The following is a 23,739-nucleotide window of genomic DNA, read 5'->3' as shown; positions in this document are numbered from 1 at the left end:
CTCACTTTCAGGAATTAATCACATTCAAGCGAAGGACAGTGGGGGAATAGATCTTAATATTGGAGCAGGGGTGGGTGTTAGGGTGAGAAGTCATAGGTCCTACTTGCTAAGCTGCTAAGTCGCTTCAGTCGTGCCCGACTCTGTGCGACCCCATAGACGGTAGCCCACCAGGCTCCCCTGTCCCTGGGATTCTCCAGGCAAGAACACTGGAGTGGGTTGCCATTTCCTCCTCCAATGCATGAAAGTGAAAAGTGAAAGTGAAGTCGCTCAGTCGTGTCCGACTCTCAGCGATCCCATGGACTACAGCCTACCAGGCTCCTCAGTCCATGGGATTTTCCAGGCAAGAGTACTGGAGTGGGGTGCCATTGCCTTCTCCAGTCCTACTTAAGAAATAGTAAAAACTACCAACTTCCTCAGAAAAATACACATATGTAAATTTTGCCTGTAATTTTGGGGGATTCACAGACACCTATCCCCGACCCCTAGTTCATCCATTGGAACCAGATTAAGATCTCCTGGGACTAGATGATTTTGAAGCTCTATTTTCTGATACTTGAAATGTAGTCTGGGAACCATAGGAATCAGAATCACTTGGAGTTCTTGTTAAAACAAAAGAACTGATTCCTAGGAGTGCCACAGACCTACTGTTTCAGAATCTCTGGGGAATGACGTGAGGATTCTGCATGTTTTTAAAAATCCCCAGATGACACTTTTGGAAACTAACATTTGAGAATCAACGCTTTGTCCCAGTTTGAGATCTTTATAGTTTTTGAATGCTTTCATTTGTTGAAGAGTTTAGGTTTCATCTGTTCAATTGTCAACTATACCAAATAATGTGTTTAGAGTGAATTCTAATTAAAGAATATTTACATGTGTATAGATACAGGAAAAACAGCTTGTTGGATGGACAGGTAGATAATGGTGTCTCTTTCTGTGTGCTCGGAATATGGATGATCCTTTCTTCCCTTGTCCTATTTCTCTCTTCCTCATTGTCTTTCTTTCTATATTTAAATAAGACTCTTCCTCTTTCTGAGTTCAGTTTCCCCATCTGAAAAACAGGGTGTTGTAACTAGGTGAACTTCAAGGCCTGCTCTGGCGTTCACTGACTCCATATCACCCTCTAGCTCCCTTGTCCTTTTAATGACATGAGCTGCATAGGCAACAGTGTTTGGAGAATAATCATGTTTTATTTCTGTAGGTATAACGTTGCAATACCTAGCAACCATTTTAACTCCAGCAAAAGTATTCTCAAGGAGTCAGAACTGAAATAATCTATACTATCTACACCCCCCAAAAAAGTTCGTCTCTCTTTAAAAACCTCAGAAAGGGCCGTCCGCGCGCATCTCTTAGGAGCATAAAAATGACTGTGAACCAAAAAGCCAGGGCGTGGTCACCCCGCCCACTGGGCCCAAGCGTCACCACCCCTAGGGCCGCTTTCAAGCGCGCTGATTGGCTGAGGGCAAGAAAGAGCCCCGCCCCTGGTCTTATGACCCGCGCTGAAAGCGCCGAGTCCTGGCTTTTGCAGCGTTGTGGTCGGTGGTCATCGGCCCTCCTATCAGGTTTCCGCGAGCCTTTTCCCTGCTGTCGCTGCTCTTGTCGCCGCCGCCTGCTCTCCGGGATCATGGTGTGCTTCCGCCTCGCCCCGGTTCCGGGCTCTGGGTTCCTTCTCCTCTGCCTCGTCCTGGGTGAGTTGTCGGGCCCTTCTGCTTAGTCCCTGATCCTGGGCCCGGGGCTCCCAGTTCAGAGGCAGTAACCTGAAAGACTGGTCCGGGGGGGAGGGGGTTGAGAGGCTGAACGACAGACACTGGGCGTTGGCGCTGGCCCGAGGTGATGAGCAGTGACCTAGCGAAGGCCCGACCGAGGGATGGCGAGGGACAAGGGCCCATGAGAATAAAAAAGAGCAAGGGGTCCGGGTGGACGCCGAGGGAGTAGGTAGGGAAGAGGAGCAGAGGTGGAAAGAGTAACTTGGGGGAGATGCTAAGGAGAGGTGAGCGTGGGAGGGCGGTACGTGCGGATTCTGGGGTGGCACGGACAATTAGAGTCCTGGTCCTAGGATCAAGGAAGAGTTTTGAAGATGGTGGGAACCTGTGGGGCGGGAGAGAAAACTGAGGAGGGAAGGGGACTGCCTGCGTGGAGAAGCTTGGGTTAAGGAGGGGGGGCAGATAGGGGGAGATTCTGAGGGGCAGTGAGAGGCTTGGTGGGGTAGAAGTTTAACGCTGTGGAGGAAGGGTGATTCAAGAGATCATAAATTGGGGTTTGGTACTTGGAGTGTTGATGGGGAAGGGGGAGCTAAGGTGGCTGGGGCAATTTCCAGACGAGAAAACTTGTACCCAACCTCTGGAGACTAAAAGGGATGAATACAAACTTCGGTGGGGAGTGAATATCTGACTTGGAGGTGCTGAGGACATAGTTGTTTATCTTTTTTTAAACCAGTTTTGTTACTTCCTTCCAGCTAGACTGATTAAAAAAAGGTACCCATATACTGAGGTTTTGGGGGTGGTGTATCTGAGTCTTTTATGCTGCCACTTTGCGTTCAGAAGCTCCTTTTCTTCTCTCTCACACAACTGGCCTGTTACCGCCTGGTTTTCGGAGAAGGAGGGCAGGTCATTTTCTAAGGATCGGGTTTTTGCTAGGTCCTGGCTGCTGGCGCTCTGAGCGCCCCGCGCCCCACCTCCACCCCCACCCCCACCCTTCCACCCGCAAGCTTTAGGTCCCCGAGGCCTTTAAATACCTGAGAGGTGAACTTTGGCCAGAATGTTTCTTCCTGTCCTGATAAATTCTGAGCTTGTTACTACCTGACCCTTGCTATTTGTGACCTAATAAAAGACCGGAAGGCGCAGACTCAGGTGGGAATAGAGAAGAAATAGATACAGTAGGGGCCCGGGAGGGGCAGTGAGAGGCACACATTTTGTAATTCACATTTCAGTAGAAGAATGAAGTCAACACGTGGAATGGGGGATTCTCACCCAGGGGGCATTTAGCAATGTCTGGAGACATTTTGGGTTGTCATCACTGGGGATTGCTTTTGGCATCTAGTGGGAAGAGGCCAGTGGTGTGTCTAAACATCCCACAAGGCACAGGACAGCACTCCCCCACCCCCGCCCCCATAAAGAATTACCCATCTCAGAATGTCAGTAGTGCCAAAAGATGATGAATCTGGCTCCAGAGCCATGGAGTTGGAAGGGGTCTGGATCATCTAGTGATTCTTAAGGATCTTTGAGGGTGGAGTTAGGGGGAAGTTCCTGTCAGATGAAAACTATCTCCAGACTGAAATTAAGATATTTGTCTTTTTCACACTTATCCTCTCCTCAGTACGGTGGAGTTTTCCAGAAGCTGTAGAATGTGTGATGACATCACCACTCTCATGGGTCTGATGTGTTTTAGTCCCTTTTTTAGTTTTAATTTGTAGTACAGCAAGTAGCAGTGGATATAAGTCACATAAACAAAGCCCTTTGAGGTCCTCAGTGGATAAGAGAGTAAAGGGGCCCTGATGCCAGAAGGGAATCTAGCTGTGCATTTAGTGCAGGAAAGCCTCTAGCCCTTTTGAAAGGGGCCGTGGAGCTTTGCTCAAATGTAATGTGCCGCCTTGACTCCCCTGTGAAGCACTTGGGGAGGCCAGATGACCCTGTGAGAGGATTGTTTACAGTGAGAAGCACCTTATCAGTGACTAGAACACATCTGACCAAGGCATCTGGTAATCAGTAGTTCTCTGCCAATTGGATCAGCACAAACAACACTTTTATTGTGCAGAGAAAGGGGGAAAAATTCATTGTCTTGTTGGCTTGCTTGTCATTTTTTTTCCTTTTAATGAAAGCTTTTTTGTGTGTTCTTTTTACAAAACCAGTGCTTGCTCATTGCAGAAAATAAACAGGCGAAAAGAAGCACGTTAAAAAAGCCATCAGCTCATCTGCTAGTTTGCCATTTATTGTTTGGGACTAACATCCTCTTGGAAGATTTTCAGACTCCTGTGTGTGTTTAAGAATTTAGCAATTCTTCAGTTGCTTGGTGGATTTTGCACCTTACCTTTATGTATCAAAATGGATACCAATAATAGTTTTTTGGAAAGTCAGTGAAGTATGTGCTGTGAAATTCAGGCTGTTCCTGAGCACTGCAGAGGGTCCCAGGGAGGAGGATTTGTTCCTGGATTTATGACCTTATGAACTGGTAGTGCACTGGTTTCACTTGGTAATTTTATAACTCTCTCCCAGCTCTACCAGGTAGCTCTTTAAAAATAGATGGCTTTAGAGTAAGTATAGAAAGGAATTCTTAGAGCCTGTGTGTTGGCCTTTTTCACAAAGATTAAATTATGCTAGTATTTATTGGAATGAATTAGACCTGCCTACTCTTGCCTGGAGAATCCCATGGACGGAGGAGCCTGGTGGGCTGAAGTCCATGGGGTCGCTAAGAGTTGGACATGACTGAGCGACTTCACTTTCACTTCTCACTTTCATGCATTGGAGAAGGAAATGGCAACCCACTCCAGCGTTCTTGCCTGGAGAATCCCAGGGACGGGGGAGCCTGGTGGGCTACTGTCTATGGGGTCGCACAGAGTCGGACACGACTGAAGCGACTCAGCAGCAGCAGCAGAGAGCGTCTGAAGAAAAGCTACCTAGAGGCGTTAGAGTAGTGGATGAAAAACTTTTCCTAGCATCATTGCTTATGTTTCCCCTGTGACATTATAGATTTCAGAGTTCTGTGGTTACTGATTCCCATAACTAATCTGACTTCTAGTTTTTATACGGTGGAGGCTATTCTGGGTGGGGGAAAACCTGATAGAAATTTCCCAAGTGTGTACTTCACTGGTAGAGCAGTCGCTCCTTCCCACAGTTGTTGATGGAAGCCACTAGGCAAAAGGTTCCTGCTCTCAGGGAGCTTACCTCTTAGTGGGGGAAGACAGCCCCTCAGGTCAAGAACAGAATTGCAGAGTGCCATAAGCAGGTGAAGGCAATGAGGCAGGATATGAGGAAGAAGAAAGAGCCGGTAGGGAGGGAGTGGTGGGGTTGACCCTCTTTGACATTTGTGGTCAGAAGGCCTTCATTGTTGGGTGACATTTGAACAGAGACTTGAAGGAGGCCAGCCCACGTGACTTACTTGGAGGAATAGGAGTCAGTCTTATCTTGCCCAAATGCCTAGGTTGTTAGGCTAGCCTGTTTTCCACCCTTTTATTCCCCTTCCCCCTAGCCCCCCCACCTCACTAGGCAAATCTCTGTGGATTTATTTAGTCTCTGTGTGGAGACTGTCTGCTGTACCGTTAACTTCCCATTGCCTCCCTGGCACAGGGCCTGGGGGCACGGGGTTAACTCAGTAGGCTTTTGTTGAAGGTCTTCGTTGGTGAGCGCTGGGGAGACATCGGTGAACTAGATTAAGTTGGTTACCTTTTTCTTCTGTGAACCTTACATTGGGTTTTGCAAGATGGAGAACTTTAAGATCAGTGCTAAGCTGTACAGATGATTATAAACCAACTGATTAAAGTATAATCCCATATAATAATGCTGGTATCTTACCTGTTGTTCACTCGCTAAGTTGTGTCTGACTCTTTTTTTGACCCATGGATTGTAGCCTGCCAGGCTCCTCTGTCCAGGGGATTTCCAGATAAGAATGCTGGAGTGGGTTGCCATTTTTTCCTCCAGCTCCAGGGTATCTTTCCAACCCTGGGATTGAACACGCGTCTCCTGTGTTGGCAGGATTCTTTACCGCTAGGCCACCAGGGAAGCCCCATCTTACCTATATCCCTTCACATAAACCTAAACAGTAGTGAAGGTTCACCTGGGGAACCAGAACATCCTGGATGAGGAGAATAAATAAAATTTTCACAAAGAACCAGTTTATCTCTCTCGGAGGTGATTGAAAAGTGAGATTTTTCTGTAGCCTTACCACTGATAACTTTGGTTCACTGTTCTTCTGAAACTATTCTGGTTTTAATAAAGATACTCGAAAGGACAGGCTTATTATTCATCTGTTGGTCATTGGTTATCACATCTGATAGGATTTATAGATATTCACGTATTTCCCGTGAGTGCAGCTTTCTTCCACTGGATCCTTGAGTGGAATTTGTGATGAAGGATTATTTCACAGTATTATAGCTGAATTCAGTGATCCTTGGTGCAAGAAGACTGCTCTTCCTCCTGTAGTGATGAAAGCATTTCGATCATAATTTCAGATTAAAGTGATCAGAGATCCTGTCAGCTCCCAAAGTGTACTTTATAAGTACTTGTTGGTATCCTGCCTTGCATTGAAAAAGAATTCTGGAGGTCTGCCCAACACCACTCAGCAATAAGCACTTTCCATTAGTTGAATGGAAATCTTTTATTTCCTTACCCACTCTCTGACCTTAAAACAATATTTCATAGCTTGAAATCTTTTTTTTTTTTTTAATTTTTAAGAGATTTACCAGAAATCCAGAGTATCAGGAACTACCACGTGGTAATTGTTACTTACATTAGGAACTGAGGAACAGTTGATTTGACTTGGTTGACTCAACAAACCTATGAGTTGAAAACAAAGTGTAAATAGATACTGTATGCCTATGTCCTGGTTTTTTTTCGTGTTTTTGTTTTTAAGATCCTTTGCTCAACCTCATTCTGAATTGATATCAGAGTTTGAGGACAAGAGTCCATCACTTAATACAATGAAAGTAGACAAACTGAAAATTTGGGAAGGGATCCCTTTAGGTGCTGTGCTTCTTAGAAGGGAAAAAAAAAAACTTTTAAGTTGGAATCTCTTAACTTGCATGGCAAAGGTCTTTTCGCTCTGAAGGGCTCTCGTGCTTTCGAAGAATGTGTTAGAGAAATACACTGTACAATTCTTAGCAAGGTTGACTTGCCCAGAATGTCACAACCAGTGTTTAAATTGGACTGCCTGATTTGAATTCTAGCTCTTCAGCTCCAGTGATGGGTCTCTTTAATTGTCTCATTATACTATTGCCTCTTAGATAATTGTTTTTCATTGGTTTTGTTTTACTACTGTTATAATGTTCCCCCCCCACCCCCATATTGTTTACAAATGTATATTTTTCAACCACACTTTGGATCAAAAAGACTTAGGAAAACCTAGCCACATTTTGCTGTGTGTCATGCTTAGAGACCAGAGTTCTGAGTCCTAAAAGAACCTATAAATGATTTCTTTGGAAACAAGAGGATATTTGCATTTGGGAAAGTTGATTTTGCCTCTCCCCCCCAGCCCCTTTGGAGAGTAAACTCAGGTCTATAATTACACACTCCAGGATATATTCAGCTGTGTTTTTTAGTGTCATAAAGTCTTTGACAAAAATGGCTGGCTAGTCTAAAATCAGACACTTCGATAGGATGCAAGTGGCTTGCTGAAGATTTTTTTTAACCAAAATGTAAATGTTTCATCTATAAACTTCTGGGAAAAGCAGTATTCCTAGCTTAAATCCATGTCAAAATGTATTGTGGAAAAAACCGACATGGGGGTTGAGGGGAGTATCCAGAAGACTGATGGGTTGGGTTCATGATTTGGAAGAGGTGAAGGCTTAGACTTCCTGTAATTAGATTAAGCTGTGTTCCAGGTCCTGATTGCATGGTATTTTCACCTGGATATAATCAATCAGTATTTATTGACAATGTAATATATTCAGCACTACTAGGGATGGGGGGAGATGGAAGTAATAGATATAGTCTCCCCTTCCCTGACACCTGTGATGGATGACATTCATAAAAAAGACACACTCCTAGGGGCTGTGCATAGATAAGATCATCTGCCTAAGGGAGAATATTAGAATTCAAATGAGTAGCAGAGACCTTATCAAAAGCGAATCTTGAATCTATTCGTGTGTATCATTCATTCACGGTCTTTGGTACTTTTTGTATTAGCTAACAACTTATTTGCTGTATACTATAATTCACCCTGGCACCTCAGTTTCTTGTGAAGTTACAGTTGAAAACTGTTGTTTTGGAGCTTACAGTAATAGAGGAGACAGGATTAACAGGCATAAAGTAAGTGAATAATTCAGGGTAGTATAAAGTATATGGAAGTGTGGCAATACGCACTGTGACTGCTCCTTGAGGGCTGTTACAGTCAGAAAATCTTTAAGGAGAGAATGGTGGCTGAAAAACGGACAGCCTGTCAGTCTGGGTTCTTAATTCTAAACAACAGAAATTAAATCTCATCAATTTTTAAGCAGAAAAGGAATTTCTTAAAAAGATATTGGGACATGTGCATACACTTAGACCCTGCAGTTTCATTCCTAAACATACACCCAATAGACACACCACACACACCTGTGTTCACTGATGCGTCCATTTGTAAAAGAACCAAACTGGAAACTCGCCCAATGTCCATAAGCAGTAGCATAGACATGCAGTGGAGTACTGACCTAATGCAGGAAGGCTGTACATACAGAATTAGAAATGACAAACGGCAACTACGCTCAACACCGTGGGTGAATCTCGAAAGACATAATGTTGCATAAAAGAAGCCAGATACAACAGAAAGTATAGTGAATGATTTCATTTACATCAGGTTGAACAACAGGCAAAAGTAAACTGTGCTGTTTGTTAGAAGTCAGGTTGTTGGCTGCCCTTGGAAGGGAATTGGTAACTGGAAGGGGAAGCGAGGGAACTTTCGGGGGAGCACTTGGAATGTTCTGCGTCCTGACACAAGTGGGTTCAGTTTGTGAAAATGCTTCAAGCACTTGCAATCCCTTCTGTATGTATGCTGTATACACTTTTCGGTATGTATGTTACACATCACACATTAAAAAAAAACTCACGTTGTGAGAAAGGTACAGTGGATTACTCAGAATTGAAGCCAAGTTCAGTGTCCCAACTCATGCTGCACTGCCGCCGCCAGGCATTAAGCAGCAACATGCCCTGCTGGCTGGCCCCTGCGCATTTTCAGCTGTTACAGTGGGGGGAGGTGGGATTGGCCAGAAATTGTTTTTAAAAAAGGGCGGGGGTGTTGTAGATTTGGGGACAGCCAGAAATAGTGAAATCCCCTCCCAGGGAAACAAGTCTGTTTCAGATGGTAGGAACGGTAGAAGCCTGGGACAGAGGTTGACTGGAGCGCGGTAAATGGGTCCAGTGGAACGAGTTCAGCCGGATGGCAGGGTGTGTTCTGGGAACACGGCCTTGAGAGAAGTTGAGGAATAGGGTGGGGCAAGATTAAAGATTACTTTGAAAGTCAGGCAGAGGAATTAAATTCTAGCATGGGTATTTTGGAGCCCGTAAAAGGTTTTGAACAAGACAGTATCCTGAGAGGGAGAGGCGTTTAAGGACCATGAATCTGACAGCACCTCTAGGGGCTGCTAGGACGCATCTGTAGTAAGTTAGGGGTATGCTGGTGGGTTTGGAGTAGAAACTAAAGGCAGAGATTGGATTTCAGAGGGAATTGGAAGGGAAAAAAATCAATAGGACTCAACAAAGAGAATGAAGGAGAAGCCAATTCCCAAAACCTTTTGAGCCTGAGTGTCTGGACAGGGTGCTGCCTTTCCTTTCAAGCCAGTGAGGCTGAGAAGTGGGGAACGAGTTGGTGATGGACAGAGAAGCGTGGTGTGCTGCAGTCCATGGGATCACAAAGAGTTGGACACAACTGAGCAACTGACATCAAAACTAACATCAAAACAGCCTACCCACCTACCCAAGGGCCCAGCACATTCTGTTCTCTGACTTCACAAGCCAGCACCCTGGGAGAACTGTGCTTTCAGAGGGCTTCTTCCACCCCCAGCTGCCCAGGGGCCACTTTTACTCAATGCCTGTGACCTCAAACTCGACAGTTCCAAAACATCCATCACCAACTCCTGGAGCTTCTCCGACTCGATGGACATACAGATGGACTAACGTCCATCGAGTCGGTGATGCCGTCCAACCATCTCATCCTCTGTCGTTTTGATGTTAATGTAGCGGCAAATACAGACAACTGCCTTTGCTTTCTGTTCCAGAGAGCCGAGTCCTCCACCCTTGATACTGATCCTTTGATACTGAGTGCTTTTTCACGTAGTTTTGTTTGCTACTCTGATTTCTTTGGAAAGAAAATGATTAACACATGGCAGGCTTTTTTGGTTGTTTCTTTTGAATGTTTTGGTGTGTTTTTTTTAATGAGTTTATTCAGAATCAACAAAGAATTTAAAAAAAAATTTATTTTTGGCTGTCTGGGTCTTTTTTGCTTTGCGTGGGCTTCTAGTTGCAATGAGTGGGGGCTACTCTCGAGTTGCGGCGCTCGGGCTTCTCATTGTGGTGGCTTCTCTGGTTGCGGAGCACCGGTCCTAGGGCTTGCAGGCTTCCGTAATTGTGGCACACGGGCTTAGTGGTCCTGCAGCATGTGGGATCTTTCCAGACCAGGGACCAAACCCATGTCCCCTGCATTGGCAGGCAGATTCTTAGCCGCTGCACCCCTAGGGAAGTCCTGAATACTTTGAATACAAGGAGAATGTGTTAAAATGGGGGACTTTAAACAGACCAAGAGAATGTGTATGGAAAGCAGGCTTCCAGCTGATCAGAATTCTGAGCTGCAGTTCTCACCACTACTGCAGGGTAGCCTTGGATCAGTGATGGTAGCTCCATTCCAGATTGTTCTGAGAAAAGAATGGCTGTAAAACCTACTTAGGCCTCACAGGTCTTTTGGAGCCTGTAGCCAGTACATTTAGGTATTGTCAGTGACCACGAGCTTAGGCGTATCAGATTCAGGCTTGGCGAGGCAGCTTGGTCTCCAGAGCATGACGCGGGCTTTGTGTACAGCTTGAAAGCTGTTGCTGAGGCACGCCTTCTTGGTATTCCTCTCGGGACTCGATTCTCTCTAGTTTAGAGCGTGTCCCCACTTGTAGGTGACGCTGGCATGCTTGGGTATCATTCAGGCTGTACAGCTATCTCAACAGGAAACAGTGCACCCCTTGATGAGACAGTGAAGAAAATCCTTACATGGTGGTCCCTCATTTATGCTGCTGGTGTGTTTTCTGGCATATCGTGTTTTGAGTCTTTGGGCTCTTCAATGTAATAGGTGATGTCCCCCATTTAACCTAGTGTAGAAGATCAGAGTCGAGGTAGCTGAAAATCCCCAAAGCTTTTCTGTCCCTGAAAGGTTTCTCTGCTAAAAAAAGAGGTAGCAGGTTGAGAATGGAGGAAGGGACTTTGAGTCCACGTCAAAAGATGAATTAGGCTTTCTAATCGATTGGGTTTTAAAATGAAACTGAAATGATAAACATTGTGTTTATAAAAATTAACTTTTTGCTTGTGGATCTAACAACCTTTGTAATACTCTTCCTTTGATCACGTGATACACATGCTTAGACCTGGCCCACATTTTTACATCAGAATAAAAGGGTTTGCCAAGACTTCTCAGTGTCATAGGTCATGTAGTTTGACAGGATTTAAAGCACCAAGATCGCAGAAATCAGAGCTATCATTATTTTTATAGAGAAGGTTCCACCAGCTGGTTTGAGAAAACACCCCTTCCACATTTCCCCATCACCTCATTTACCTAAAAAAAATAAAAGTCTTAATAAGTAATAATTGCCTAAAACTAGCAAGGCACAGAGTGTGGAAATGATTATTAGGTTGAACTTTAGGGATGAATAGAGCTTACTTTTATTTTATATATGTTTCTGTAGTCCAATTTAAAAATCTTATTGTTTTTAATCTAGGTGCTGTCTCGTCTTATGCATTGGAACTTAATTTGACAGATTCATCAAACGCCACTTGCCTTTATGCAAAATGGCAGATGAATTTCACAATACGCTATGAGACCACAGACAAGCATAATGTAAGTGTTTTTTTTTTTCTTTGGGTTTTATAGTAGGAATTTAATTATATTCTCTTTTTTAAATCCTTTGCATTCATTTATACAAATTTGATTTCATGTTAACTGACACCATGTACATTTTGTGGAGCTATTTAGCATGTACACTTGAAGGTATTCTATTTAGTTTTGAAGTGAACTTTTTTATTTATTTAGGAATGAATATTTTAATTCATCAGTTCTTTGGAGGTTTTTTGGAATTAGTTAAGGGAAAATGATCTGAAGACTATGGTGTTTCAGGTTTAACTATTTCTATAATTTTCAACATGTACTAACATCGAAGCTCTTTTAAATAGCTTGCTATTAAAGTCACCTTTGGGTGGAGGTGGGTTTATCCTCTCAATCCTTTTTGCCTTATTTCTTTTCGTTGAGATCCTGCCTGCTTACAGCCTGATATATATATTTTTTTTAAGTCAATAGCTGAACTTCAGACTGGTTTTCCTTTTGTTTTTAGACATACATGAATTTCTCCAGAGGGACTGGTGTGTAGGTAAAGAATCGGAAACCCGTCAGCATAGACGGGCCAGGCTGGCTAGTGGGGTGTGATGTCAACTTCATAGTGGCACTCACGGTGGAAATGCTTGTTCTCATTGCTGCCTGTTTGGGACTAAGCCCCAGGTGTCTTTTTCTTTTAGAAAACTGTACCCATTTCAGACCTTGGTGCTGCAACCTACAATGGAAGCTTTTGTGGGGACGACCAGAATGGTCCTAAAATAGCAGTGCAGTTTGGGTCCGGTTTTTCCTGGATTGTGAATTTTACAAAAGAGGCAGCATCTCCATCTACTTATTTAGTCGACACCATCTCATTTTCCTACAACACTAATGATAACAAAACATTTCCTGATGCGAAGGAAAAAGGTAACCTTAAGAATTGGATTGTGTTTGTGTTCTCTTGCTCTTCATTAATAATGAACAATGTAAATAGTTTAAAAGCCGTGCTTATGCATGTCTGTCTCCCTAATTGGAATGGAAATGTCATGTCTTTGGATTTTCTTGCACAGCATAGTATTTGATACAGTGAGGATGTTTGATGTCATTGCTTGATGCTTTACTGTGTACCATGTAGTACTCTTAAGTATGTTGCCAGCAGCATCTCACTTTTAAGCCTTACAGCAACCCTGGGAAGTAGATTTTATCTCAGCTTTACAGGCCCGATGAGATGAGATATCTTTCCCAAAGGTCACACAGGCTAGTAAGTGGTAAGCTGGTGTTTGAACCAAAGTCTGTTGAACTTATGTGTCCGTGGCACATGACTACTGTTATTTACTTCATTCAATAGTGGGCAGTCAGTAAGTGTTGAATGAATGAGAAAATCCTTTACTGATAACTATTTTAAATGGGTACAAGTTTAGTAACCTGAGACCATCAGAAAAACTTCATCTTCGAATCTTGTTACCGTTTATATAGGATTTTGACTGTAAAGTAAAAAACGTAAGGGAAAAGAGTTGTTAAAAAAAAAAGGTAAGGTGACTAAAATCAGCATTTGCTGCTATTTTGAGACAATTTTAGGTCAAAATGAACTTGGGAAGGCATTGGGAATTAGACCATTCTGGTAACTCCAGAATACTGGAGTTGGGTAGCCTTTCTCTTCTGCAGGGGATCTTCCCAACCCCAGGGATTGAACCCGGGTCTCCTGCATTGCAGGCATAGTCTTTACCAGCTGAGCTACCAGGGAATCCCAAGAATACTGGGGTGGGTAGCCTTTCTCTTCTCTAGGGGATCTTCCTGACCCAGGAATCGAACTGAGGTCTCCTGCATTGCAGGTGGATTCTTTACCAACTGAGCTACCAGGAAAGCCGCTCTGGTAACTTACTAGAAGTGAAATGTGTTATTAAAATATTTTGAAGGCATGGATAATGGAGATTTCAGTCTTGCTAGGAATATAATTCTCTCCTTTCTTCCCCTTCCACTGAGATTGGGATATTAACATGGTGTTCCTAGTAGCTTAGCATTTCTCACAGATAGTATTTCATCCTGACCCCAGAAACACAAGTAGATGGGCTTCAGTTGCCTGGTCTGGGGGATGAGTAATTCATTTGGATTTATGGAGTATCAAAAGATTATATTTTTAAAGACCCAGAAGTGAGTGAGCTCATGTAAAACATGGGCAGTATCACTGAGACTCAGAAATCAAATCCTAGTTTTTTTTTGTTGTTTTTTTTTTTGTTTTTTACTGATCTCTTAGTTTGAGAGGATAACTGAAGCAAGTTTGTTATTGGATATTTTGTATATTTAGCTTTCTGCTGTATATTGTCTTTCAGAACTAGGATTAGGATTTGGCCCTAACTTTCAAGGAGCTTAAGAACTAGTTGGAGAGACAAAGTGAGTGAAGTTGTTTTCCCAAGTATACATGGAAAAATTGGAAAGAACATTGAGATCTGTGTGGTTTTGTTATTGTTTGTGTTTTTGGGGTGGAGGGTTCATAAATCTTTTCTGACTTCTCAACGTACAGAGTGAACTTTACCTATGGTACATAGTCCCTGAGCTAATCAGTGGATACCTGTGGACAAGAGGGCCTGATGACAAGCAGAGGACGTCATGCATTGGAGGAGTGAGAAAGCTTGGTGTAGAGGAGGAGGGCCTGAGCTGAAACTTCGCCTAATGGTAGATTTTGAGTAAGCGGAGAATTTTGAGCAGAGTATTTCCAGCAGGGGCAAGCACAGTATGTGCAGTAGTGTTTGGAGAGCCGCCCAGTTAAATAGAGGCTATACATAGTAGAAGGAAAATCATGTTGGCCAGGTGCAGTGAGTCTAAATTAATAGGGGGCTTTGGAAGCCAAGGAACTGCTTTTAGCTTGATGGGGTAGGCACTGGGGAGCCATTTTAGATTTTTAAGCAGGAGAATGATGTAACAAAAGTAAGAGACAGTAGTTTATAAAGAATGTTCTGCAGGATTAATCGGGAAGTGAGGAGACTACAGGCAGAGATACTAGCTTAAGAGACTGTTACAGAGCTCAACGGATGATATAATAAGTACCTGGACCAAGGTGGGGTGGCAGTAAAAGCTGCTGCTGCTGCTGCTAAGTCGCTTCAATCGTGTCCGACTCTGTGTGACCCCATAGATGGCAGCCACCAGGCTCCCCCGTCCCTGGGATTCTCCAGGCAAGAACACTGGAGTGGGTTGCCATTTCCTTCTCCAATGCATGAAAGTGAAAAGTGAAAGTGAAGTCGCTCAGTCGTGTCTGACTCTTAGTGACCCCATGGACTGCAGCCTACTAGGCTCCTCTGTCCATGGGATTTTCCAGGCAAGAGTACTGGAGTGGGGTGCCATTGCCTTCTCCGGCAGTAAAAGCAGATGGGGGTTAATCTGACAGATTTAGTGGGAAGACTGTGGACTTTGAAACGTTAACACCGATCTCTCTCCCCATTCATTTATTTATTTATTTTTGGCCGTGGGCCTCCCAGGTGGCTCAGATGGTAAAGAATCCTCCTGCCAAGTGGGAGATGTGGGTTCAAGCCTTGGATCAGGAAGATCCCCTGGAGAAGAGAATGGTTACCCACTCCTGTATTCTTGCCTGGGAAATCCCATGGACAGAAGAGCCTGGCGGGACACAGTCCATGAGGTCGCAAAGAGTGGGACGTGACTGAGCTACTAAACAGCATCAACAACATTTTTTTTTGCTGTACTGAAACTATTTGAAACTATTTGAGATTTTAAATGACTCCCTTAAACAAACTGTTGATAGTTTTTTGAAATAATTTAGCATCCTATTTTTAGGCATCTGGTAATTGAAGTGACTTTGAAGTTGTTTATTGTTTTTGGCTGTGCCACAGTTTCTCGGAGTTTAGTTCCCAACCAGCAATTAAACCCGCATCCTTGGCAGTGAAAGACCGGAGTCCTAACCACAGGGAATTACCTCCTGCTGTTTCCTTTAAATTTTTCTTTTTCATGATTAAAATACAGTGTACTCTGCTCAGTGTTATGTGCCAACTTGGATGGGAGGTTGGGGGGAGAATGTGCTTTGCCGCCCAGTCGTGTCTGACTCTCTGCAACCCCATGGACTGTAACCCGCCAGGCTCCTCTGTCCATGGGGATTCTCCAGGCAAGAATACTGGAGTGGGTTGCCACACTTTCCTCCAGGGATCTTCCGAGCCCAGGGATCGAACCCAGGTCTCCCTCATTGCAGGCAGATTCTGTACTGTCTAAGCCACAATGTATATGTATGGCTAAGTCCCTTCACTTAATCAGCTATACCCCAATACAAAATGTATTTGGTGTTAAATAAATGAAAAATTTTTTAAAATTACAGTGTAGAAATAGAAAAGTACAGGAAATAACAGAACCACACATAAACCCATTACCCAGAACTAATGTCGTTTTTTCCATATTTGCCTCATTGTTTTATTTCAAGAAATAAAAAACCTTACCAGGTAGTCTAGAGGTTTCCTTTGTACCCACTCCTCAGAGCCATTTTCCTCCCTGCCTCCCAAGAGGGGATCACTCTTGGGAGTTAGGAGTGTAGCCTTCCTGTCTATATGTTTGTATTTGACTAATATATATGTCAATATGTGTTCAGACACAATGCATCATTTTAAAAATGACAGTTTTATAACGTAACTCCGGTGTGTCTATGACTTGTTTTTGCACTCATTTGTATTTTGAGGTCTGTCTATGTACAGCCAGTTCAGACATCTGTTCACTTAGTTAACAGTGAAAAATGGTTTTGGAGGAAACTGTTCTGGTTCATTGGTTTAAATTTTTTTTCCCTTTGGCATTTCACTATAGGCATTATAATAACTGCACAGAAAGGCGGTAACTTGTTGCTTTCATATTGTGAGATTTTCCTAAATGGAATAGTCTCTAAATTCTATCCAGGAAGAGGTTTCAAAAACTCATTTTAGTTACTTTCACTTACTTTGGGATTGTAGCACAAAAATAATCCTTGATTATTCCATCTCTCTTGTTTGTTTTGTCGCTAAGTCATGTTGCTTCTACCTTAGATAAGTGTTTGCAATTTGCCTCTCTGTTCTCTTCTTGGGCTTCCCTGGTGGCTCCGTGTGGTAATGAACCCGCCTGCCAGTGCAAGAGATGTGGGTTCAATCCCTGGGTCGGGAAGATCCCCTGGAGGAGGAAATGGCAACTCAGTCCAGAATTCTTGGCTGGGAAATCCCATGGACAGAAGGAACTGGCAGGCTACAGTCCGTGGAGTCACAAAGAGTCAGCCGTGACTGAGCGCGCACGCATGCTCTCTTCTTACTGCCCCTCCCTGTCTTGGTTTAGGCAACTCCTCCTCATCTCCCCTGCTTTTTTATACTTTTCTTTCTTTCTTTATTTTTGTGCTGGATCTTTGTTGCTTTCAGGTTTTCCTCTAGTTGTGACCAGTTGGCTTCTCTAGTGTGCCGGCTTCTCATTGAGGTGGTTTCTTGTTGTGGAGCATGGATGGTAGGGCGCATGGGCTTCAGTAGTTGTAGCACGTGGGCTCTGGAGCACAGGCTCGATAACTGTGGGCTTAGTTGCCCTGCGGCATATGGGATCTTCCCAGATTAGGGATCGAGTCCATGTCTGCTGCATTGGCAGGTGGGTTCTCTACCACTGAGCCGCCAGGGGAGCCCTCATCTTTCCTCTTAACCAGGTCATTAGCGTACTAGCTAGTTTACCTCTTAAATGACTTTGCTTACAAAGTTTTCTGCTCTGCCTGACGTCTACAGTTTTGCTGTCTTCCTTAAATGACATGTTTGTTATTTCCAGCTTTAAAAACTGAAACTTACCTTCTATTGCTAACAAAACAACGCCCAACCTGTCCTTAGGTCATAGAATATGCTGCAAAGTGTGACCACCTGCAACTTATCTTTCCTTCCTAATTCCATCACCCCTTTCCTCTTAACCCCTTGTGTTTTAGCCACAGTGAATTGGTCAGTCCCTGAACAGGCCTTGTCTGTTGTCACTTCAGGAGTGGGGTGGGGCATGCACACAGAAAAGGTGAAACTCTGTGTATTTATATGATCACTTTCCTCCTACCTTCTTGGAAATAGCTGTTGTTAAATCTTGTCTTACAGAAGTTTTTACTGTTAATAACCGTGTGGCACTCAAGATTCCATTGAATGACATCTTTAGATGCAATAGTTTGTCAACCTTAGAAAACCGTGACGTTGTCCAGCACTATTGGGACGTTCATGTACAAGCTTTTGTCCAGAATGGCACAGTGAGCACAACAGGTAAGACGTTTCTGTACTTGGGTCCTGACTTAAGATGACAGTATACCAAGAAGCTTTAGTTGAAGTACCATCTGAAGCATTTATATGTTAAGACTGACAGCTACATTGTACTGTAAAGTTTTATAAATAACAGCAATCCTGATTCTGGTAGAACTTGCACTTACAGGTTTCTGATGGACATGTGGCGGAATGATCTTCTGAAATACCTACCTCTAGTGCTCCCCGTGGATAAAACCTAATCTTGGTTGGAACAAATCCTCAAATAGCATTTGATCCTCAGCTTTTAAGCTTTTGAAGATCGCAGACAAAAGCTGAGAAATTGGATTTGTGTTCTAACCTTGACTTTTATAAATTGATTTGGTAACTTTTATATGACTTTATTGGAAATACATTAATTTCTCAGCCACCAGTTCTGGAAAACGACCAACACTTCCTGTGAAGAGGTTGAAATGCCTATGATTTGCTGTAGGGGCAACACAGAGAAAAGGTTCATTTGTATTTAAATCCTTCAGTAATTTTTAAACTTTTTTTTTAGTTAAAAACACTTTTTTTTTTTTTTTTAATGTAGGGGTGAACTGTTTTCAAACTTAAATCTCTGATTTTCATCTCAGAAGCAGGTGATAATTTGGGGGGAACAAAGTGTATAAAAAGATGAGTGTGTGGCCACATGTGAGTAGATAAAGCATTTGGATGTGTCTGGAGCCCATGTGCTGTGTCGTAACTTTTTTAAGATTGTCTGCATATGAAGCAGCAGTTTGAGGACCTCTGCCTCATTTAGTTTAAAATACTAATAATACTTTCAAGACATTCCCTATCCCAAATATAATCCTTTTGGACTTCTGTTTTGAGAAGTATGTTGCTCTTCCCTGACCTTATGAATTAAACAGTTTATTTTGTCCTTTGTATGTCTTAGAGTTTTTGTGTGATAAAGATAAAACTGTAACCACTGCCGTGCCCATCGTTCCCACCACGCTGCCATCTCCAACAAAACCAGTGGTCGGATCCTATTCAGTTGTAAATAGCAATGGTACCTGTCTTCTGGCTACCATGGGGCTGCAGCTGAACATTACTCATGATAAGGTATAGTTGCCTGTTTTTATTGATACGTTCTTTTCTGTATCTCCTTTCCAATGTAGTGGGTCCAGCCTTCAGCCCAAGAGTAGTGTAATAGACTGATGCAGTTTTAAATACTGATCTGATGTTGTCTTGTAGAGTTGTAACTAATTTGAGTTAATACAACCGTAAAGAGTTAATGTCACTGTCAAAGGATTATCTTGGCCAGCAGGAAACCTATTAGTTTAAGGAACTCTTTGGGGTGTAGATTCTTTTCCCGTCAGCAGGTCACAATATGAGCAGTTTTTTTTTTTTTTTAAGAGTAGTCTTTTTTAAAATGTTTATATATTTTTACTTATTCTTCTCTGTGCTGGGTCTTCATTGCTTTGGGTGCGCTTTCTCTAGTTGCGGTGAGTGGGGGCTACTCATCGTTACTGTGCACAGGCTTCTCAGTGTGGTGGCTTCTCCATTGTGGAGCACGGGTTCTAGGCACATGGGCCTCAGTAGTTGCTACTCTCCAGCTCTAGAGCCTGGGCTCAGTGGTTGTGGCATACGGGCTTATTTGCTCTGTGGCATGTGGGATCTTCCTGGACCAGGGATGGAACCTGAGTCCCTTGCATTGGCAGGCAGATTCTTATTCACTGTACCACGAGGGAAGTCCAAGCAGTTGATCTTTGTTTCAGTTAGTTTAAAGTACAACTCCTTCACACTTTTATGTGAGGGCTTCCCTGGTGGCTCAGATGGTAAAAAAATCTGCCTGCAGTGCAGGAGACCCTGGCTTGATCCTGGGTCAGGAAGATCCCCTGGAGAAGGGAATAGCAACCCATTCCAGTATTCGTGCCTAGAGAATTCTGTGGTCAGACCATGGGGTTGCAAAGAGTCGGACACAACTGAGCGACTAACACTGTAAACTTGGAACAGTGCAACTGTTTCTCCAGCTGTTTGATGATCTGAATGGTATAGGTAGGTAAATACAGAAAGGAGTACCTGATGGCACTTCTGCTTGCAAAGCTCTATTGGGCCTACAGAGGGCGTTCTGGCAAACCGATCCCATTTCCAGTGTCTTAGGACTTAAACAAGCTAGACAAATGGCTCTTGTGCACCATAAAAAATGTCTTTTCATTTGGCTCATTGTTTGAGGAAGCTTCCCTCTTGTCTTCCTTTTTTTTTTTTTTAAAGTCTGCTGAGTTACAGCTTGAGGGGCTTGTGCCAGCTTTGAAAGTAAGACATCATACATTTAAGTATCCAGGAGACAAAAGGAGTTTTTGTTTTCCATGAACTTGATCTTATTGGAATATAAGGTTTTGCTATAGATTTTTATGGTTAATCTATGCCTTTCTCCCCTCCTCTTCCCCTAAAGGTTGCTTCAGTTTTTAATATCAATCCCAACACAACCAACGCTACTGGCAGCTGCCAACCTCAAACTGCTCTGCTCAGGCTGAGCAGCAGCAACATCAAGTATCTCGACTTTGTCTTTGCTGTGGTGAGTAACTGGTTCATCAAGAATTAGGATCATTCTCTCAGAAACACATCTGAAAGTCTCTGTGTGAATGGGTGTGTTATGTTTATGTGTTGAGGGGGATAATTATCTCTCTTTTCCATTTCAACACTACTTAATTACACAGTGTAGTCCATTGATTCCTGTTAATTCTGCAGGGTCACTTCCATGTTCTGTGGACTGGGCTCATTCTCCTCTTCTGCTGTTATATAGACCTTAGGGTAGGAGTAAAAATTAACCCATATCAAAAAAAAATCTAATTTGTACAAATAGATATATGTAATAATAAAGTCTATTTATAAAAGACAAAGTACTTTCCATAGTTTTTTTCCATTATTGGTTAGAAAATTCTCCTGTTTATGTATTATAATATTTAGGCTTTTTCAGGGTTATACTACTTGTCAGAGTACCAGTAGTGATGATAGCTAACACTTACTGAGTACTCAGTGAGTCCAAGGCTCTGCATGTACTGCGTCAGGATAGTTTATAATGGTGGCGTCCAGGTTTTCTTTGTTCATGGTCCTATCAAAGGCTGGACCCTAAACAGGAGTTTTCATGCATGTTCGACTTCTAGCTAGCAGAAATTAATCATTGGGGACCTTCATTTCCACCTTCTCAGAAGCAGTTGTTACCCTCGTAATTTTTTGAAGGGTGTGTGTGTGTGCGTGCATGTGCGTGCACAGGTTATGACAAATTGGAATGGGGAAGTGGGGCTAGCTACCCATGAGGGAACCTGTTGACCCACCAAAAGTTAATATATAAGTGGCTAAAAACAGTTGTGCTTTTAAATCAGATTACTCATATCTAGGGATGGGGAAATAGCTTCAACATCTGATATATGAGAAGTTAGGTATGCCTTTGTTTCTTGTCTAAACTTGGTATTTTGAGTATAAAGCCTTTTTCCTCTATGGATAGTAAGTGGAGTAATTAATGATTATATTTTAGAAAGATTTATAAAAATCTTTTTCCAATATGTAAATAATTTCTCCATTACAGTACACATATGACCAGTGAACTGCTATTAAGAATGTATAGTTAAGCTTGTCATCTTCAATGTGGTAGAGCAAGCTTCCCAAGTTAACCTCATAGAGATTATATTCTAGTCAGTAAAAATGAAGGAAGCAATATTTTAGATTCATTCCTTTTTGAGTGATTAAGCTTGATCTTTCTAGCTGAGGTAGGATCCTAAAGGGAACATGGTTTTTTCTGACTCTCATGGGGAAATATGTAATACTTAATTCCAGAAGACTGTTCTAAAATGTAGTTCAAAATAGTGACATTTTAACCCTGCTACAGGCACTTTGAAAAGTCTAGAAATATCTACAGTGTCACCAGAGTTCAGTGGAGCCCATCTCACCTTCAATCTTATCATGGCAGTTGCTTCTCAGGATAATTGATTCAGTGTATGTACAGGATGCTTTTTATAGTGTTCATGAGGTTCTAATGGCAAGTATACTGGGGTGGTTTGCCATTTACTCCTCCAGTGGATCACATTTTGTCAGAACTCTCCTATGACCCATCTGTCTTGGATGGCCTTACACAGCAAGGCTCGTAGCTTAATTGAGTTACCCAAGCCACTCGCCATGGCAAGGCGTGTGTTCCGCCCCCCCATTGGAAAAGACCTGATGCTGGGAAAGATTGAGGGCAAAAGGAAAAGAGGGTGTCAGAGGATGAGATGGCTGGATGGCATCACTATTGCAATGGACATGAACTTGGGTGAACTCCAGGAGGTGGTGAGGGACAGGGAGGCCTGACGTGCTGCAGTCCACAGGATCGCGAAGAGTTGGACACGACTGGGCGACTGAACAACAACACAGGATGCTATGGTGGGATACAAAGAAGAAGGCCTATATTCTTAAGATGCCCATGATTTATTGGTCAAGGTGTGTGCGTGCATGCGCTCAGTTGTATCCAACTTTTGTGACCGCATGAACTGTAGCCCACCAGTCTCCTCTGTCCATGGAATTTTCCAGGCAAGAGAACTGGAGCAAGTTGCTGTTTCCTTCTCCACGGGATCTTCCTGACTCAGGGATCGAGCCTGCATCTCCTGCGTTGGCAGGCGGATTCTTTACCACGGAGCCACTGGGGAAGCCCCCAAGTGATAAAGATAGCAGTGTACAAATAACCACCACTTTTATGGAAGGCCTTGAATGCCATGCTGGCTTTTGGATTTGATTCTGTGGAAAAGTAGACTGTGCTGTAGGAGGTGCATTCAAAGTGGGGTGAGTGTTAGACCAGAGGAAAGTACAAAGTGCTATGGGAGTAAAGGAGGGCTTCCCAGGTGATTCAGTGGTAAAGAATCTGCCTGCAATTGCAGGAGACACAAGAGTCCCAGGTTCGATCCTTGGATCAGGAAGGTCCTCTGGAGAAGGGAATGGCTGCTTCCAATATTCTTGCGTAGAGAGTTCCATGGACAGAGGAACCTGGCGCCCTACAGTCCATGGGGTCACAAAGAGTCAGACATGACTGAGTGCCCCAACACAACAATGGAAGTATAGAGGAGTGAGCCATTAATTCCGGCTGGAGGAGAGTCAGGAGGGCTTTACAGAAGAGATGACATAAAAGCTGGACATTCAAGAATGGGTCAGATGTGTACACATGGAGTATAAGAGGAGTAAGTGAAAAAGTACAGAATATCCCTGGATAAAGGAGCACAATCAAGACCAGGTGGAAAATGAGGCATGGAGCGTGTTCAGTGAATGATAAGTTTGGAAGAGTGTTTGGGACAAATTGTGGAGAGCCTTGAATGGCAAACCAAGGAGAGATGGGGTGGCATTGTCAAGACTTCTGTGTGCTTTCTCCTGAAGTTCTCTTAGTCTGCCCCCTTGTTTTCATTCCCTACCGATCCCAGCCTCCATTACTGCTTACCTCCTAACTAGTTTCAGACCACCTCCTAACTAGTCCCCCCTTCTCCTCCCCTCCCCTAATGTACTTCGGCATCAGCTGAATCTTCTTGAAGCTCAGCTCTTTCTCAGAAACTGCAGTAGTTCTGTTTTGCCAACAAGAAAACATCTAAATTCCATGCCTGGGGCAGCTCAAGCCTCCTCTCCCCGCTGTGCAAAGTAACCTGCATATCCAGCTCTATGATTCCTTCTTTCCCTTGTCGTGAATCTCATGCTTCCGTCACCATGTTCCCTGTGCACATCCACTGTGGTAGGAGAGTGGCCAAGGAACCAACCCTCAGGCTCCACAGCCAGACTCCCTGGCGTCAAATCCCAGCTAACTCTGTAGCCTTGTGGAAGTTGCTCAACACCCTCCATGGATCAGTTATCCCATCTCAAA

The 23,739-nt window shown here is 43.4% G+C and overlaps 1 protein-coding gene across 3 annotated transcripts in view; it reads left to right on the top strand.

Annotated features, from left to right (window-relative positions):
- Positions 1 to 1,494: 1,494 nt before the first annotated feature.
- The window catches only part of LAMP2 (lysosomal associated membrane protein 2), a 37,932-nt gene continuing 15,687 nt past the window's right edge, over positions 1,495 to 23,739 (top strand). The window contains exons 1-6 of one of the 3 annotated variants that reach the window (XM_019955733.2): positions 1,495 to 1,685; positions 11,597 to 11,715; positions 12,387 to 12,609; positions 17,748 to 17,906; positions 18,820 to 18,986; positions 20,320 to 20,442. In XM_019955733.2, the coding sequence (XP_019811292.2) occupies positions 1,622 to 1,685; positions 11,597 to 11,715; positions 12,387 to 12,609; positions 17,748 to 17,906; positions 18,820 to 18,986; positions 20,320 to 20,442 (855 nt within the window). In that variant the 5' untranslated portion in view covers positions 1,495 to 1,621. The remainder of the gene's footprint in view (positions 1,686 to 11,596; positions 11,716 to 12,386; positions 12,610 to 17,747; positions 17,907 to 18,819; positions 18,987 to 20,319; positions 20,443 to 23,739) is intronic. The other 2 variants (XM_019955732.2, XM_019955730.2) reach the window with 2 other exon arrangements.

Source organism: Bos indicus, chromosome X (genome assembly GCF_029378745.1).
Source record: "Bos indicus isolate NIAB-ARS_2022 breed Sahiwal x Tharparkar chromosome X, NIAB-ARS_B.indTharparkar_mat_pri_1.0, whole genome shotgun sequence".
NCBI classification, from domain to species: Eukaryota; Metazoa; Chordata; class Mammalia; order Artiodactyla; family Bovidae; genus Bos; species Bos indicus.
Note: the sequence above shows the minus strand (reverse complement) of the source record. Positions and strands in the feature narration are given on the sequence as shown.